Source organism: Hyaena hyaena, unplaced genomic scaffold, assembly GCF_003009895.1.
Source record: "Hyaena hyaena isolate Hyena2069 unplaced genomic scaffold, ASM300989v1 scaffold_64, whole genome shotgun sequence".
Lineage (NCBI taxonomy): Eukaryota > Metazoa > Chordata > Mammalia > Carnivora > Hyaenidae > Hyaena > Hyaena hyaena.
In genome coordinates, this window is record NW_024080698.1 from 728,792 (window position 1) to 745,556 (window position 16,765).

Below are 16,765 nucleotides of genomic sequence, written 5' to 3' on the forward strand. Positions count from 1 at the left end.
AGGCAAAACGTGATCTCAAAAACTTTTGGGACCTCAAGGTACACTTCAGAAAAGTACTTCAGGGAGGGGCACCTGGGTGGCTCAGTCGGTTAAGCGTCCGACTTCAGTTCAGGTCATGATCTCACTGTTCGTGGGTTCGAGCCCGTGTCAGGTTCCACACTGAGAGTGTAGAGCCTCCTTGGGATTCTCTCTCTCTCTCTCTCTCTCTCTCTGCCCCTCCGCTGCTCACTCTTGCTCGCGTGCGCTCTCTCTCTCTCTCAAAATAAAGAAATAAGCTTTAAAAAATGTACTTGAGAGAGAAACGACCAAAGCTCAGTGGGTTAAGTGTCTGACTCTTGATTTCAGCTCAGGTCATGATCTCACGCGTCCTGGGATGGAGCTCCGCTCTGGTCTCTGCACTGCCTTCTTGGGATTCTCTCTCCCCCTCTCTCTCTGCCCCTCCCCTGCTCGCACCCTCACTCTCAAAATAAATAAGTAAACTTGAAAAAAAAAAACCACCCCACATTTATTAGCTCATGATTCTGTAAGAGCTGTGGGCCGGTCTCAGCTGGGCGGTTTCTCCGCTGGCTTACCTGGCTCACTCAGCAGATGCGTGTCAGCAGCTGGTCGTCCGGGGCTATTTGGTCCTGGGTGCTTTCACTCACGTGGCTGGAATAACGGGTATGAATGAGACCCATGTGTCCAGCGTGGAGCAGTATAGCCCAGGCTTTCCCCATGGTAGCTGGGTTCCAAAAGCATCAAGAGAGAACAAACGCTATGGTACAAGTGATTTTCAAACCTCTGTTGATACTCACAGTCACCAACGTCTTACTGGCCAAAGTGAGCCGAATCAAGGGAAGAATCAAGGGGGTCGGGGGGAGAGAAGTGGATTCTATTTCTTGATGAGCAAAGCTGGAAAATATCGTTCAGTTTGGTTTTCCCCAATCTACTAAGAGGGCAGAGCCCGGTGAACCCCTTCAGTACCACCTTCATATTGACAATATTGAAACCATCCTGTGGTTTATCTACTCTGTAGGGGAGGGGGGGAGCAGAAAAAGAAGCTGAGGCTAGACCTAGACCCCGGCCTTGAGGCTGGCCACCCCAAGGCCTCGGTCCCCCAGCCCGGGTGGTCCTACTGAAGTGCGGTGACAGAGAGGCAACACCGCAGACAAGTTGGGAGCCGGGGGCCGCCTCCTTCTCGTTAGCTCCTGGCATCAGGAGATGCCACTCATATAAATGGTTTGGCCAAGAAAAAGAGAGAGAGTGAGAGAGGGAGTGCATTCCACTCAAAACATAGGCCGGGTCAGGGCGATGCCCTCTGCTCCTAAAATTAAAGCCTATAAAGGAAAATGAAGGCTAATGCACCTAGAGGGGAAACCACAGGTCAGGTGCGCAAAGCTTTTACACGCAGTGTCTTCCGGCGTGGGGACCAGCATGGTGACATTGCCCCAAGCTCAAGGAGAGCTGGCCAACAGGAGGCAGATTTCGCACCAAGCCAGCGATGGGCTGAGCTCACGTTCCGACCCTAAGAGACCCGTGCAAAACTTCCAAAGTTCTCACACTGGTGGGCTGCAAACAGTGAAACGTCAGAGTGAAATGTTAAAAAGCGGTGTGCTTATTCGCGGTTGCGGAGGCCATTTTCCCTACCAGTATTTTCAGATCCGTCTGCCACATCGCCCCCGTGGCCCCGGCCTGGGCTGGTGAGGGGACAGCGCCCACCCCGAAGGGACAGGGGCTTCCAAAACGAGGTGAGGGAGGGATGCTGCTCTGAGGCCTTTTTCTTGTATTTCCAGACAAATTAAAAACCTCCTTAGCAGCCATTCATTCGGAGGAGGCCTCTTCCTTCCTCCGCAGGGGGGCTGCAGTGTTGGAAGGAGATCGGATTCTGGGAGGCTGGGCCTCCTGGGGCTTTCAAGGAGGGGGAGCCTGCAAGAATGGAAAGAGAGAGGCCCTAACCCTGCAGAGATTGGCAGGCAGGGAGTGGGGGCAAAGTGCAGCCCAGGTCACGGGGAAAAAAGAAATCCGCAAGTAAGGGAGTGGGGGAAAGTTCCACTTTCAGCCTAATTATGAAAGAAGCCTGGGTAGAGAGGGGCGGGAGAGCCCCAAGGAGCGCGGAAGGGGAAGTGAGACGTTGCGGAGAGCAGAAAAGAGATTCTCAGGGGGCACCGGCTATTGAAGGGGCACAGGCAGGGAAAGGTGTGGGCTCTTCAAACAGGGGCCGGTGAATAATAACTGATTTTGAGAGACCTGGAGACACGTTGGCCTGGGACTCCCAAAGAGGCAGGGCAAAATGCCCCATTAAGGGTGGGACGAATTGATTTGCCAAAGAACAGCACCGTTTCCTCCAAATGCCCTCTGCAGTCCTCCTTAATCTGCCTTGGAGGCGGCAGGTGACCTCTGCACAGGCTCCTGGAGGCGCCTTTGTTCTGGGGCATTCTGCAGCGGCTCCGCCCCCACCCCTTGCACCTGGGCAGCGGACTCCAAATGCACTTGCCCACCCTGGGCCGGCGGGGAGGGATGGGCGGATGCCTTTGTACTTGTTTTCCCTTCGGCCTGGCACGTTCGCTGATGGTTTCTCCTGTTCCCTCTGACAGCCACGGAGCCCTGCTCCCGGGGGAGAACGGAGCTTCGCCTGCAATAGTGTATCTGGTTAGGACAAGTCTGTGACTGGGGCTATCCCGCCGGGCGGACGCTCTCGCGTCGTTCGGAAACTCGGCTCTGCCCCAGAATCCCCGGTGTTCCCCGCGGAGCCCTAATCCAACCCCTCCGAGGTTTGCTAATTTAATTGTGTCACGGTCCACACCTGAGACATTCCCTTCACTATCTTTAGGACAGTACTGAGCTTAAAAGAAAGACTTAATACGAGTATTAAGACGGGGACTTAGACATTGAAAGCTGTTGTCGTCTCTAAAACATCTGAGTCAAGCAGGAGAAAACCGGAGGGGTGGGGGACGCAAGTTAGCAAACGCAACAAGAAGTAATTAAAGTTCTTGCGAAGGGAGTCTGAAATATGTACTTAGCCCTTGTAAATGAAATGGCCTGGGCTTTTAAAGAGCGATTTCCCCAAACATCTATTATTCACATCGGTAGGACAGACGGTGAGCCACTGTAAGATTTATAGAAACTAAAAGACTTCCCATGCTAAAGGTTAATGAAAGTGTAATTTGAATCATGAAATCTTTATGTGTCGGTTCAGTTTACACCGAGGGCTCATTAAGGATGCGTTCGGTTCCGCAGGTGACGTCACAGCGGGTATTTAAGTGGGCGGGGCCAGGCTGCGCGGCATGTAATTCTTTAAAAATATAAAAGCCTCCCTTTCCTTCTGCCTCTCCAGCTGTAACAACTTCACTCACTGTCTTGGTTCCACCCCGAGGATTTCACTGAGAGAACACGTTAGAGGGAATCAGGAAGCAGAGAAAAGGTCACAAATAAGCACCTCAGGAACAATGAAAGCTTTTCTCTATGCAGCAGTGGGAGCGTTGCTCGCAAAACTGGAAAGGTATTAATCAGAAGTGGCTATAAATCCTCTGGAGTTTTGCTCTTATAAAACTCCTCGGAGAAAGTCTTGAAGGAAATGCAGGTCAAAGCCCAAAAAAGCTCTTGATCAGAGATTGCTGGAGGAAAATCTTCCCAGACGCCTTTAATAGGCAGCAATCACCCCAGGAGTGGGGAAGCCAAGTACGCTTGAAACATGGTTGCAATTCCTAATAGGTCTTGTCACACTTAAGGCACCGCGAGCTCCATCCAACGAACAGCTGAAGCTAGCTGGCGATTCATAAAGCCAACAGTTTAAAGTTTATTATGATGAAAGCACTTAATGACAGCCATCGCTAGGGGCCCATCATTTATAAAGCTGTACCGAGTATTAGGCATGTAGCATGACCACCAATTTTATGTCACAATTGCTACCATAAAATGACCTTTGGTGATTTTTGCTGCATGTGGTGGACAGCTCTTCCTTCACATTAGTGCTCTGTGGCTTTCTTTGCAGACTATTATGCTGTCTAAAGCTTATTTGGCACTGTCGTGAGCCTCAACCCTTGTTATTACCCCGAAGGCCTGTCTAAAAAAAAAAAAAAAAAAAAACCCAACCAACCCTCATGCTCTATTACGCCACTCCAGTAATTTACAGTTCTTACCAGCCTTGGTTGGTGTAATATTTTAATGCAAATATGCTATACCACTGCATTTTTATTTAAAAAGAAAAAACGTTCCCATGCTTGTGGCTAGGGCAATATCCATATGATGGGAGCTGATTGAAATTAGCCTCTGATTTCCTGGTCAAGTCTCACTGAATGGGCACTCTTTTCCCCTGGTGGGTTAGAACCCCTCCAAAGGAAGAGAAAAAAAAAAAAACCCCGGTTAATTAGACTTCCCTTGAGATTTTTTTTTTTTTTAAAAAAGATCCTATGTGTGATAAACCCACCTAAGGCAGAAACACCAATTCTTATTTCCTTGCATCCCATCCCGATGCAAATTGGCATCTGAGTAACATTATTTAATTAGGATTCCATTTTCCAACCTGCTTTGTGTACTTCGAAAGTGTTTGAATACCCGGCCACTTTACTGCTCTGATGCAAAAGGCTGCTGAAAAAGTGGTCTGTCCATGCTACACCACCTTTAAATTGTATATATAATTTTACAAATGATATAAAATCTGCTTCTAGTCCCTGAAAACACACACGCACACACACACACACACGCGCACGCGCCCACACACACACAGGCAGGGCACGTTGCAATTTTGGAAAGATTTAAAATATGTGATTTCTGCTGGTACCTACTGTATTGGGTTTTATATAAAGCTTTTTTCAATAAGGTAAATTGTTACATGACAAACTCATCTTCCACCATTATCATCTGCTGCTTGTGTTTAACAACAGGAGCGCCGCTCTAACAAAACTGTTGTAATGGCTGCACAAATTACTCAGCTGAAAGCTTTTCACCAAACAAAACAGTATTAATCAGCAGTTCTTATGAAGGTGCTAATTAAAAACAATTTTCTTCCTCAGTTTGCAATACTAAAGCCCATCTTCACTTGCAGTTTCCAATATGCAGCTACTGTATTTGCTCACACTTCAGGGCCTCTATTAACTACTGAATCTCCTATTAGCCATTTTATTACATTTCTGTTTACAAGCTTGTTGACATTTTAAAAGTCACAGTATGATCTGTTTTATCTATTTAAAAAAATGTATTAATTGAAAAGTCAGGGGGACCAAAACAAACAAACAAAAAAAGGCAAAATATAGACTCCAAATGCAGACTTCCAGGGCAGAGAACACAGTGAGCTTTTAACCACAGCCTAGGCAGTCAGCTTCCTGGGCAAAGCAAAGTCTGAGAATGAAAAGTGGCATTTCAGGCTTAATGGTTTGTTAAATACCAGCAAGCCCCTTCCTTGTTTGGAAAGAGTCCACTCGGGAAAACATATTTGCCCTGTCTGAAATCAGTTTCTAAGGAGACTCTGACTTTCAAATCAACCCTTCTGATATATAGGAGACACTCGGCATAATGACGACACGTTGTACATCTGAACCCAGGAGATTTTGACCTGGTGTGAGGAGTATATCGGGACTCTGGGAACTGGAGCCCCGATCTAGGTCTAAATAGACTCATCTGCCTTCTAAGTGTGTGTGTGTGGTGTGTGTATGCGTGCGCGCGCGCGCGTGCATCTACTTCAATCCCCTCTCCCATGTGGGTGTCATCCCTCCTCCACCACCAGAGTCCAGTGAAAGGGTCCCGCTGGACACTGCCACCGAATTGTCTGGCATAGATTGGAAACAAGTCGAATGCTGACTAAGCACAAAGATAACCTCCGTGGAAGCTGGGTTTAGGGGACGGGCCTGCCCATTCCTACGAAACAAGCAAACAAAAGTCTAACCCTTAGGAGAAGGTCTGCTCCGCTTGGGCAGTGGGAAGAAGGCAACAGCAGCAGCAGCAGCAGCAGACCGACCGCCACCACCACCTCCTGCCTATGCTATTAAAACCAGCTTCTTCAAGTGTCAAAAGCAGTTAACTAGTTCAGGACAGACACCTGGCTGTTGAAATAGGGCTCCAGAGGGCCACTAATCCTTCCATTCACTCGGTTAACTGCTGGGTCCCCCAAATTGATTCAACAGGTATGCCGTGGTAAATTCAGCCCATACTGGAGCCAAAGGGAAAATCAGCAAGGGGTGGGCAGCTCTTCTCTGAAAACACCCGAGGAACCAGCCAGAAAAGCTTTTATGGCCCCGACAAGTTTTCTGCTGAATACCGAGCGCCTAAATTACCCTTCCCTAATGGAAGTTACATTTTCATGCTCAGTCAAAAAGCCAACAAAATACACAATTTATACAAAATAGCATCAACCTCTTAGGTACTCTTTGCTAGCACTTTTATCCCAATTCACAGCTTATGTCTTGCTATAAAATAAAATATATCTCTTATAACCAAGTTGTATGTAGCTGTTCGTACCACCGCATTAGAAGTGACCATGGGTGATGTGGAAAACGTTCTTACGTCCAACCCAACCTACTCAGTGTGATAAAGGGAAATGGTGAGTTTTATCAGGAGATACAGGTGCATGGAGAAGAGGAATATCATACAATTCCTAATGATTTGCTAAGCGGACAGGCTTCCTTTTGAAACGAACACATACATCATCACCTAACAGACAACTGGGGAAGGGGGCATTTCAATGGCAATTATGTAACCCAACAATGATGCATACAAATAGTTCTTAATCATAAAGCTCGCAAGAAATTAAAATGATAACCTTTTGAAAGCAGCTAAATATTTTTTCCCCTTCTCAATATTGGCATTTCATTAAAATTTCAGGAAATAAAAACACTTTAAAATTATCCAATACCACACAACATGAGTTTCTCCCAAGCCTCCCGAGAGCCTGAGCTAGAGATATCTTCAGATGAGGACCCCATAAAGATCAGATCTATGAAGCCTTTCACATTTTACAGGAGACCCTCTGGGCTTTAATCACAATAAGCTTATTTCTTTACCGGGCATCTCTTGGTAAGAAAAGCCCAATTCTTACACCCCGTCTCAAGCTCAGGTAACTATATATACCATTCTCAGATATATATCTATTTTAAAGAACACATTACTAGTCTGCTTTTAAAAATAAAATTTCTCTCAAAGAAATAAACACTGGATTTCTACCCCCACAACACACAGATGCAAATGAAATTCTCGCCAATTCATGTCTTTTCATGAGAGGAGGGAAAAATGACAATATTCTCTGCATTTTAAAAAAGAAAAGAAAAAGGGCAGACCATCTCAGATGCTACTGTAGGGACAGGCTTTCTTTGTCTGGCTGCTTTAGTTGCAGGTTTTATGGAAGAAATAATTTCGGCTGTTTTTCCACCCGCATAAATGGAACTACCTGTGTTGCCTTTTAAAACATTCCGAATTCTAATTTTTAAACAAGGAAATGTGAAGCCAGTGTGCAATCTATACAGTCGCCAAAGGGGAGCTGCCACGAGCTGAACTACTCGGCTAAATGGCTGGTTTGCATTGCCCTGGTCTTTATCTAGCACTGAGAATAGACTGCTGTTTTATCCAAAGAGGAATAAATTGCTGTTATTGTGATGTTAGCCCATCGCTTGGCATTGCAATTCAAGTTTTTGTGAGAAAGAAATGTATGATCTAACTGCGACTTGACCTATGCCTTCCGAGATCCATCTAGGTGCTCTAATGGAGCAGAAAAAGTGGTGAATACAAGGACATGCAAACTGATGGTGAAAAATTTGTTTGATGATAGAAGTGAGCAGAGGAGACATGCGAGAGCGGCTGTTTTTATGACAGCTAAGTTTGTTTAACATGCAAAAGGATTTGTACCACCCCCTCCAGTCTCCCACCTAGCACTTTAATTGTATCACACGAAATACACGCTTTGCCTCCACTGAAGATATGAGAATACATGGCTAACCTACTAATGACATTACTGCTAAAGTGGGCACAGATGATTCCTTACAGATAAACATCTGAATTTCCACAAAAGGCATTAGAGCAGCTCGTGGATGCACCAGGCAAGGATATGCTTGGGTTCTCCGCAGAAAAGTCATTCTCTCTTAATCCTAGGTGGCACCCATTAAACGTTTACTACACACTTGAATCTCGGCACACAAGAAGATGTACTTACTTTAAATAAGATAATTGTGTGATTGAGTTTTTAAAAACTCCCCCTGGTTGCGATCCAGTGTAGCAACCATTTATTGAACATTTCTCTGGAAAGGACCTATTTTGAAAGAGGCCTGGAGAATAGCAGCAGTTAGATGTGAGCCCCGATAAAGGCTCACTTTTCATTCATAGTCAGAGCCTAAATGTGCTCTTCTTGTACCTAAACAGATAATAAGCACTCAGCACACTCCTCCTCCTTGACACAACACATTGAGACTAATCACACATAATTGGAGAGGAGGGGCAGAGGGCTGGCCACGCTATTGTGTCCAGAGGACAAACGGTCAGTTTATGAGGCTTTGGGCTGATGTAGTCATTTCTTATACATCTACAGGGGAAAAAACATCCTGTTTAAAAGGAAAAAGAGAACGAGAGAGAGAGAGAGAGAGAGAGAGACACACACACACACACACACACACAGAAAAAAAGATGGCACATTTAATACAATTAATTTGAGGGAGATGAGAAAGATATGCTTTCTTTCTTTCTTTTTTGAACCAGGAAAGAATCATGACGTTCGCTGTTTCCAGATTAAAAAGTACCGCCACCAAGATAAAACAAAGACCAAGATATTTTCTAAAAGGGGACAGAGGCGTGGTGGTGGTGGTGGTGGTTGGGAATCACCAAAAGAAATTGTGTCTCAAAAGGAAAACTAGTTAGGATTCTCACAAGTCCCATTCAAATCTCAGGCTGTTTGTAGATATTTGAAGACAAAGGTTTGGCATGAGAAGGGCAGATGCAAAATAACGTGAGCGAAGACAGGTGGACTTCATGACCCACATGTGGAATGTTGCAAAGGTGGTGAGGGGCTCGCAAATCTTAGGGGGCCTCAGGGAGCCTTCGCAGGGAGGCTTAAAAAAAAAAACCATCACAGATTTCTGTTTCTGTGAAAACAGTCCCTGTGCACTTGGTGTTTTCTTCGTCTTTTGAGCAGCTTATTCCTCTATCCATTTTTGGTTAACACAAGCAGAAGCGGGTAATGAAGGTTTTCTTCATATACATCCTGGTTCTCCTTTTTCAACTGAAAACAATAACAGAACCAAAGAGGTAAGGAGACTCAGATTAGGAATTTTGACCTGTAATTTTTTTAAAAAATATATTTCATTGTCAAGTTGGCTCACATACAGTGTGGACAGTGGGCTCTTGGTTTCAGGGGTAGATTCCCGTGATTCATAGCTTACATACAACACCCAGTGCTCATCCCAATGAGCGCCCTCCTCAATGCCCATCACCCATTTTCCCCTCTCCCCGGCGCCCCCCACCAACCCTCAGTTTGTTCTCTGTGTTTAAGAGTCTCTTATGGGTTTGCCAGCAGTTTTTAATGTTGGATGCAATGAAGACGTCTTACCCGAATATATTGTCCCGGAAAATAAATCACAAAAAAGCAACTCAAAGTAGTTCTCGGTGGCACGGGTATGAGAGTACCATGCACCAGGCTGGGATCTTTCCTGGGGCGGCGGGAGGGGTCGGGGTGGGGGACAGGGTAAGGAGGAAAGGAGGAGAGCAGGGTGTTTTTTTCATAGACAGTATGACCTCTATGAACTGTGAGGCGCTTCAGCGAAGGGAGAGCTGGAGGCTCGTTCATCTGCAGCAGACCAGCCATTTGGCATCGAAGTTTCTGCTCCTGGTCCACTCTGTCCCCCACCGGAGCCCCAGGAGCAAGGCAGCCAGGCATTTCAGAGCCCTAAGGGACTCGCGGCACCTGGGCACAAGGGACGGGCTTCCAGGCCTTAGACATTTCACAGGCTCTCCAGCTGCTCCTTAGGGGTTTTAATATTAATGATAATTCAGAAACTCTCTTCTCTGGGGAGGAAAGCAGAGTCCAACGGTAGAGCAGCAAGCTTCGATACCGTTCAGGTGAAGTTCTGAGGGCCATTCCGCGGAAGACTGAAAAATCCAATCAGAGTTCTCAATTCTAGAGTACTCTTTTCCTCATTCAGCCAAAAGACTTTGACAGTCATATTTCTATTTCTCCTGGCAAATCATCATTTGCTACTTATAAAGACAAAAGTTAGTATTTTGGATGTTGGTGTTTCTGAGCCAATCGCTAACTCACTTTTTTAATTGATAAGGATCAGAAACAAATATTTCTTTTAATTATACATGGAACCAATTCTTTTATTGCTTTTGAATCAGATTACCACCCCTCCCCCTCCCCCCACCTAAATGAATGACTCCAACCATAACACTTTTCTGGATTCATATAGGTCTGGGGCATATTAGCTTGAATTTTTTCGTGTTTCTTCTAAATCATATTCCCAGACTGTGACACACCCTCACCGTTAAGGACCAGGAGCAAGGAGCCGGCTTTACCTTTCCTCACTGAGGAACAGAAAGCCAACCTCATCTTTACTCTCGAATCTATTTTCATAAGAAAAGATGGGGGTCCAGTCACTGAGGTAACTTCATTCTGTTTTCTTAGATGGGGTTTGCTTTGTTTACAGATGATGAGTTGTCTACTTAGGAAGATCCTCTGGATTTTTGTTACCGCCAAAGTAGAGACAGTGTTAATCCTAACCACCGGCTCCCTTAACATCACTCTTATTTAAAAAAAAAAAAAAAAAAAAGTCAAGAAAATGGCTTCACAAACTTTTCAATCCAAACCCACTACCCAGGACCTACCAACTGTAAATACTTTCGTTGCCAGTTGCCCTAGTGATAGAAGGAGCTCACTGAGCTATTTTACGGAGGGGAGAGAGGGGGCCAAGTTCTTCCTCAGGGATTGGGGATCGGGGAAAGTTGATTACTCGGCGTGAGTCAGCTGACCTACTCACTCACAATGCACTAATATACAGGGACTCAAATGAGCTCTTTATATAGTCCCTGAGGTAATACGTGGGATAAATAATTCTTCTGTAAATATGGGCTAGAAATCACTTTTAACTTGGATTCTGTGCTGACCTCTGGAGGCCAAAGCAGAGGTTTCCTTGCTAGAAGGGGCCAGGGGCCAGCCCCGTGTGGACTGTGAGCCCTTCCTGCGACGGGGAGGAACCGACGCCCCTGGAAGGCATCACCGTACCCCAGCACCAGATCATTTCTGAACCAAGCCTGTCATGTCAGGGCACCTGAACACACACGCAAGGCTGTTGGGAAATACTGCCGACGAGGGAATGTTATGCGCTCTAAGAACAATTCCATTTGGCCAGGCTGTGCGTCTTTGCTCAATTAATAATTATAATTTTAAGAAATGAAAACCACCTCGGGAAAAAAAAATGAACAAGAAGCAAATTGCGAATAAAACAAATTTTCAATTTCATAGGTTAAAACAGGGTCTTTGAGGACCGAACTAAATTATATAGCGGCTATTAGTAGCATCATGCTTTGCTTCATAATTGGATGTAACACGCTCAGCCTCGCCACGGCGCTGAGCGAGCAGCAGCACGAGGGATAGAGTTCAGACTGTTTACCCTTTACAGTATCCACAATTATCAACAGCACACCGCACAGATTATAAGCACCAGCCACTTGTAATGTGGCATTTTGAATAGATAAGCAGAAGTGCAATATGGCCATGCTTTTAACACAATGCACCGACTTCACAAATGAGCCCAAGCCTGTTTTCACGGCGAAGTCTAAAACATAACAGAAAATCAACACACTGGTGGTTTTGCAAAAGTTAAAACAACAACAACAACAACAACCCACAAAACCTGTGGCATGCAGATTTCAAAGGCTATCTGCACGAATGAGAGTCTTTTTATCAACTGATTTCAAGCCAGCCATAATCTCGAGAAGAAGATCGGGCTCTACCTTGAGAAACACTTTGCTTATCTCAACATCCTAAAGGTTTGGAGCCACACACCGTCGGGCAAGGCAAGGCATGGGATGCCTAGCCTGGAGGAGACCAGGAGGTTGGGAAGGAGCGGGAAGTGGTATATTTTTCTTCCCCGGCTGCCTGGAAGAGCAGCAAAGGCAATATGTTTAAAACACACCACACCCCTGGCTGCCTGGTCCCTGAGCACGCTGGCTGCATGGTGTGGGCACAATTTAACAAAAGCACTGGCAGAAAAGTGCAGAATGGCACCGTTTTGATTACAGGCTTGCTTTTTAACGGAAATAAAATTTCACAGTTAACAATGAGAGGTGAAAAGTTTAAGAGGCAAATCTGTTCCTCCTGATCACTGACTGTTAATCAGCTTCATGGGTGGTTGCCTAAATCTGTAGATTCTTTTTTTTTTTTTTTTTTTTTACCTTGCACGACTGCCAAGATTGTAACTAATTTTTCCCCCTGTTGTAAGAGGAGGGGTGGAAAACTCGGCACAGAAGCCAGCTGTGTATGAGTGACGTGAGGCACTAATGCAGAGGGCAAAATTAAAATTCATGAATCTCTTCACAACCATTTGTGTAACAAGATTAAGACGGGACAGCGGAAAAGAGCGGCATTATCAGGCGTCTTACAGTCCTCCAGCTGGTTACGCTCTATTCCAACACAGTAGGGCTAAGAGGATAACACGCAGCCCGGAGGAAAACGCTGCTCCTCCGTTTGCGAGCAGGCTCGGCCCAGGGACCGTGGGGCTTTGGCCAGCGATCGAGAGGAAGAAAGCTGATTGCCGCGCAAGATGGAAAACTTTTAAGCCCCGGCTATTAGCACGCGGCAGACAAAAGCGGCCGGGGTGGAGGTTCCCGGCGGCGGCGGCGGCGGCGGCGGCCGCGCGGTCCCCAGCGCGTCCCCGGAGCCCCGGGGCGGGCGGCGGGCGAGGGCCCGAGGGGGCTGGGCGCGGAGCGGGGGGGGGGGGGGGGGGGCGCTCCCGGCTCCCTCCGCCTTGGCCCGCGGCCCTCTCCGGGCAGCCTCCGGTGGCAAAGGAGACCTCCACGTGCGAGCTGGAGTTGGTGGCGCCGCCCTGACACACCCGCCAGGCGGCACACGGTCATCCGCGCCGCCGCCGCCGCCGAAGGAGGCGAGCAGGGCTTTCCATGCTTCCGGGGCAGAAGGGAGCCCCGGGGGCGTTCTTTTGCCAGAAGCCGGAGAGCCCCAGACCCGCTGCAACTGCCCCTCCCCCCTTAAAAATACACGTCTTGGGTTCGCGTTGGTACCGTGTACTTAGGGGCGCCCCAATCCTGCTTCCGGGAACGACGCGCAACTCCTGCTCCTCACAAGCCAAGGAGGGACACTGTTTCTTAGTCCCGGGTCAGCAAAGTGGAGCATTTGACTTTTGGGTAGTTACGAAGAGATGAAAACTGAGGCCACCTAGTTATTGATGGAAATTTACTGTCGCGCGACCAGTCGGTCCCTGGTCATCTATGGAGTACTAACTGCCTGTGGGGACGTTGCACAGTATAAATACAAGGGGCACGTCTAGCGGTTTTCGGACCGTGCCATGCTTCGCAGGGTAGTAGCGTACCGCACTGGAAATCAAAAGAGGAAGCTGCTGGCCGCTGGCCGCTGACAATCTAGAGTTCTAGACAAAGGAGAGGTGGCCACGGAGGACTCACGTGTCCCTGTACACTTCCAATCTTGCAGGGAGGAGACGGAGGGTGTCAGGCACGACCCTGACCATCTCTGCTGGTGCAGAAACCCTCGCCTTTGCCCTCCTGATCTGTGATTGAGAAACTGAAAGCATTTGTTGTTCTAGGGGAAGGTGAATGACAAGGCGCTTAAGCAGCCATCAGCTGATCCCTGTAGCTCTAGCCTGACCCAGGAGAGAAGGTTGTTTTTGTCCCTTTGGGTAGAGGAGAGGCCCTTCCCCTACCTGGCAAAGCCCTCAGGGCCTTTCCGTTTATTCTGGGGAGGGGCTGCAAAAGGGAAAACCTCACTCTAGAGAAGCAGGTAAGATTTGAATAACACACCGTTTTCTTTTTATCTTCTGATTGTAAGAAAGGGCAATCTCACCAGCAAGACGAGGTGATTTTTAACCCTTTCAGTTCATAAAGCATCATTGTTTCCTGTCCCCACCCCACCCCAGTCACGCCCACCCCCCCCCCCCCGGGCCCAGGGGGGCTAAATGAAATCTTAGAGACCCAAAAGAGTGAACCCATCTCCACAAAGTAAGGGTTTTCTTTCTGGTGCCTAAAGATCAGATGCACTTTGCATATACTTTTTCAAAAGTCAACATATGTCTACACGCTATCATAGTCCTGGGTGATAAAGAAGGCTCTTCGCCTTTTCTCAGGAGAAAATTAAGGTCAGGGCTTTCCTTTTCTGCATTCACAACTTGCCAAATCATGACAAGTTCAAAGTCTCTTGCCAAGGTCAGACTAGCTTAGGGAAGGGAGATTTCTGCAAGGCACAAAACTACAGAAGTAATACATGTTCGACTGGTAAGTGTGATGTGTATTGGCAAAGGTGAGATTCCTAAAAAGTTTTCAGTGGAACGCTCGCCTCTCGGTGTCCTATATGGCTCTATACCTGTAAATAATAAAAAGGCTGATAACATTGCTTTATGTAAGCAAGCTTAGAAATCACTCTCAGATAAGTGCTTTTGACCTAAATCTTGTAGCTCCTCGATCTGACATATAACCCCACAACTGTGAAATTCTGTATGAGATTTAACAGTCGCAAACTGCCAACTGACCCAGCCATAAAACAAGCAGAGATAAAGATTTCCGGTCCAACATGATACAATTAGACATTCACCTTCTATTTATTTCAGTGCAGCTGAGCATTTAACCTACTTAAAAGCCGAAGGTTTTTCATTAAACTATAAATGCTTGTTTATCATTCATTCTATGCCACCTCCCCCTGCATCCTACAAATTAGTCTATTATGAATGAAAAGATTAGTTTATTTCAGAGAAAGGAGTAAACAGGAACGGTTTCGGTAAAATCCTTCTAGACATGCAAAGATAAAAGATGGCTTTACCACACAAAATAATCAGATACAAATAGCTGTTCAGAAGCAGCACACCTAAGGAGTACTTTAATCAAATATTTAGGTTACCTGCCAAAAAGACCATGATCTCTTCAAAATGCAATGCGGATTAAAGTGTTATCTAACACAAGCAGAAAACTAACCTTGGAGTGGAAGTTTGAAATGTGTTCATCATAATTTTCATGTCTTTGGATAGAGAAATCAGCTTTTTCAGCTAGATTGCAAAACTGGTTTAAAGTATTCCCTCGGCGTGGGGCGAATACCACTGCTTTCCCCTGGAACATTAAAAAGGAAATTCACACATTTTAAAACTGGAAGGCAACCAAACGCAACAAACATTGGGTAAAGCATTTAATGCACTGCTCGCAGGTAGAAAACACAATTGTTCTTGAGACAGCCACGCAGGACGGGCATTCACAGCGAGAATGATTTCAAGGGCAGATCTACACCAAGCGAGAAGAAATACGTATATTTCATATTCAAATGTTGCAATGTTTTATCCTCCTCAAATAACGCATGTGCTAAACAAAAGATGGCCCAGAGTCGGTGTTCTGTACGACACACACCTCTCTTGGGCCCAGTGGTCCCCACGCCATCAACTCGATGTCAGAGTAACTGGTCCGCGGCACTACCTTGAGGCTCCTAAGCAGCTACGAGCATGTCCACCACACAGTTCCAGAGTGTGTGGCAACGGATACCTAGAGATTTAGTTTAGTGCTGTGCCCTGAAAACTCAGCTCCAAGAAATTCTCCATAGAGACAAGTAACTGCAATCTCTATTGGAGAATTTTGCGTGTTTCTGTCCCGCCGCCAGCCTTCTCTGGGACCGTGTTGTCAGAGACGAGGCTTCCGGATCTTGGTTTCCAACTTCATCGGATCCTTCATTACAGTCATCATTGGAGCAAGGCAGCTCCTTGGCGGTACCCACATGAGTGTTTTTCAAAGAAAGTGGTATAATGCGGGTAAACACGCTTTTCTAAATAAGCTGCACAACGTCATGAGATTGTTGCAGTGGGGAGGATGGAGGAGCTTGAGTAAAATCTATACTGGATTTCAGAAGACCATCGGACACAAGACTCCGTGATGTCCGTTTGCAGACTCTTGGGTGCAAGTGGACTTTTCCTCGCCCTCTAAGACATGCCCAGAAGAGCTCAACTTCAGAATCTTTTCTTTTTGCTTAAAAGATGACCGTATGCTTCTGTTAACTTCAAGGTTATACTTCACTTCTGTGGAAGGTCGCGTTGGGTTTTGAGGGAATCACGAAAATATTTCTTATGAAAGGTGGTTTCTCATTTACTGCTGCCAACTATTTATTGAGCATCTGGGATAGGGGCTCTCTTGGTCGCATTTATGCTTCAGACCACCCAATAATGCAGGTATTATCAGCTCCATTTTACAGGATGCTGCGAACGGCTGAATAAGTGGCCAAGATGACAGAACCGGCAAATGATCGGAAACTTACCTGACTGCAGTGCTGATGATCTCTCTACTACACTATGTGGCCTCCTTATTAATAATAGTGATGGCAATAATAATAATAAGTACCACTGTGTTTGGTGCTTCACAAACCTTCCCTTCCATCCCATCAACAATTTCCTCAACGACCTTGTGCGGTAGACATTACATTGTATGCATGAATAAACCATCAGTGGAGGCTTTGAAGAAGATGAGGAGGAACTGTGTGGCAGAAAGTGTTCTGGGCTTAAAAGAGTCTCCACCATTACACAGCTGTCACCGCAGGAAAATTAGAAGAAGGGGCAAAAAAAGCCACCGAACTCTTGAACTAGAAGGGACCTTTGGGATG

At 46.4% G+C, this 16,765-nt stretch overlaps 1 protein-coding gene across 1 annotated transcript in view; it reads right to left on the minus strand.

Moving 5' to 3' along the window:
* Positions 1–8,570: 8,570 nt before the first annotated feature.
* CAMKMT (calmodulin-lysine N-methyltransferase) overlaps positions 8,571–16,765 on the minus strand; it is a 397,593-nt gene continuing 389,398 nt past the window's right edge. Inside the window, 2 exon segments of the mRNA XM_039232377.1 lie at positions 8,571–9,175; positions 15,106–15,237. Of these exon segments, the coding sequence (XP_039088308.1) occupies positions 9,098–9,175; positions 15,106–15,237 (210 nt within the window). The 3' untranslated portion in view covers positions 8,571–9,097.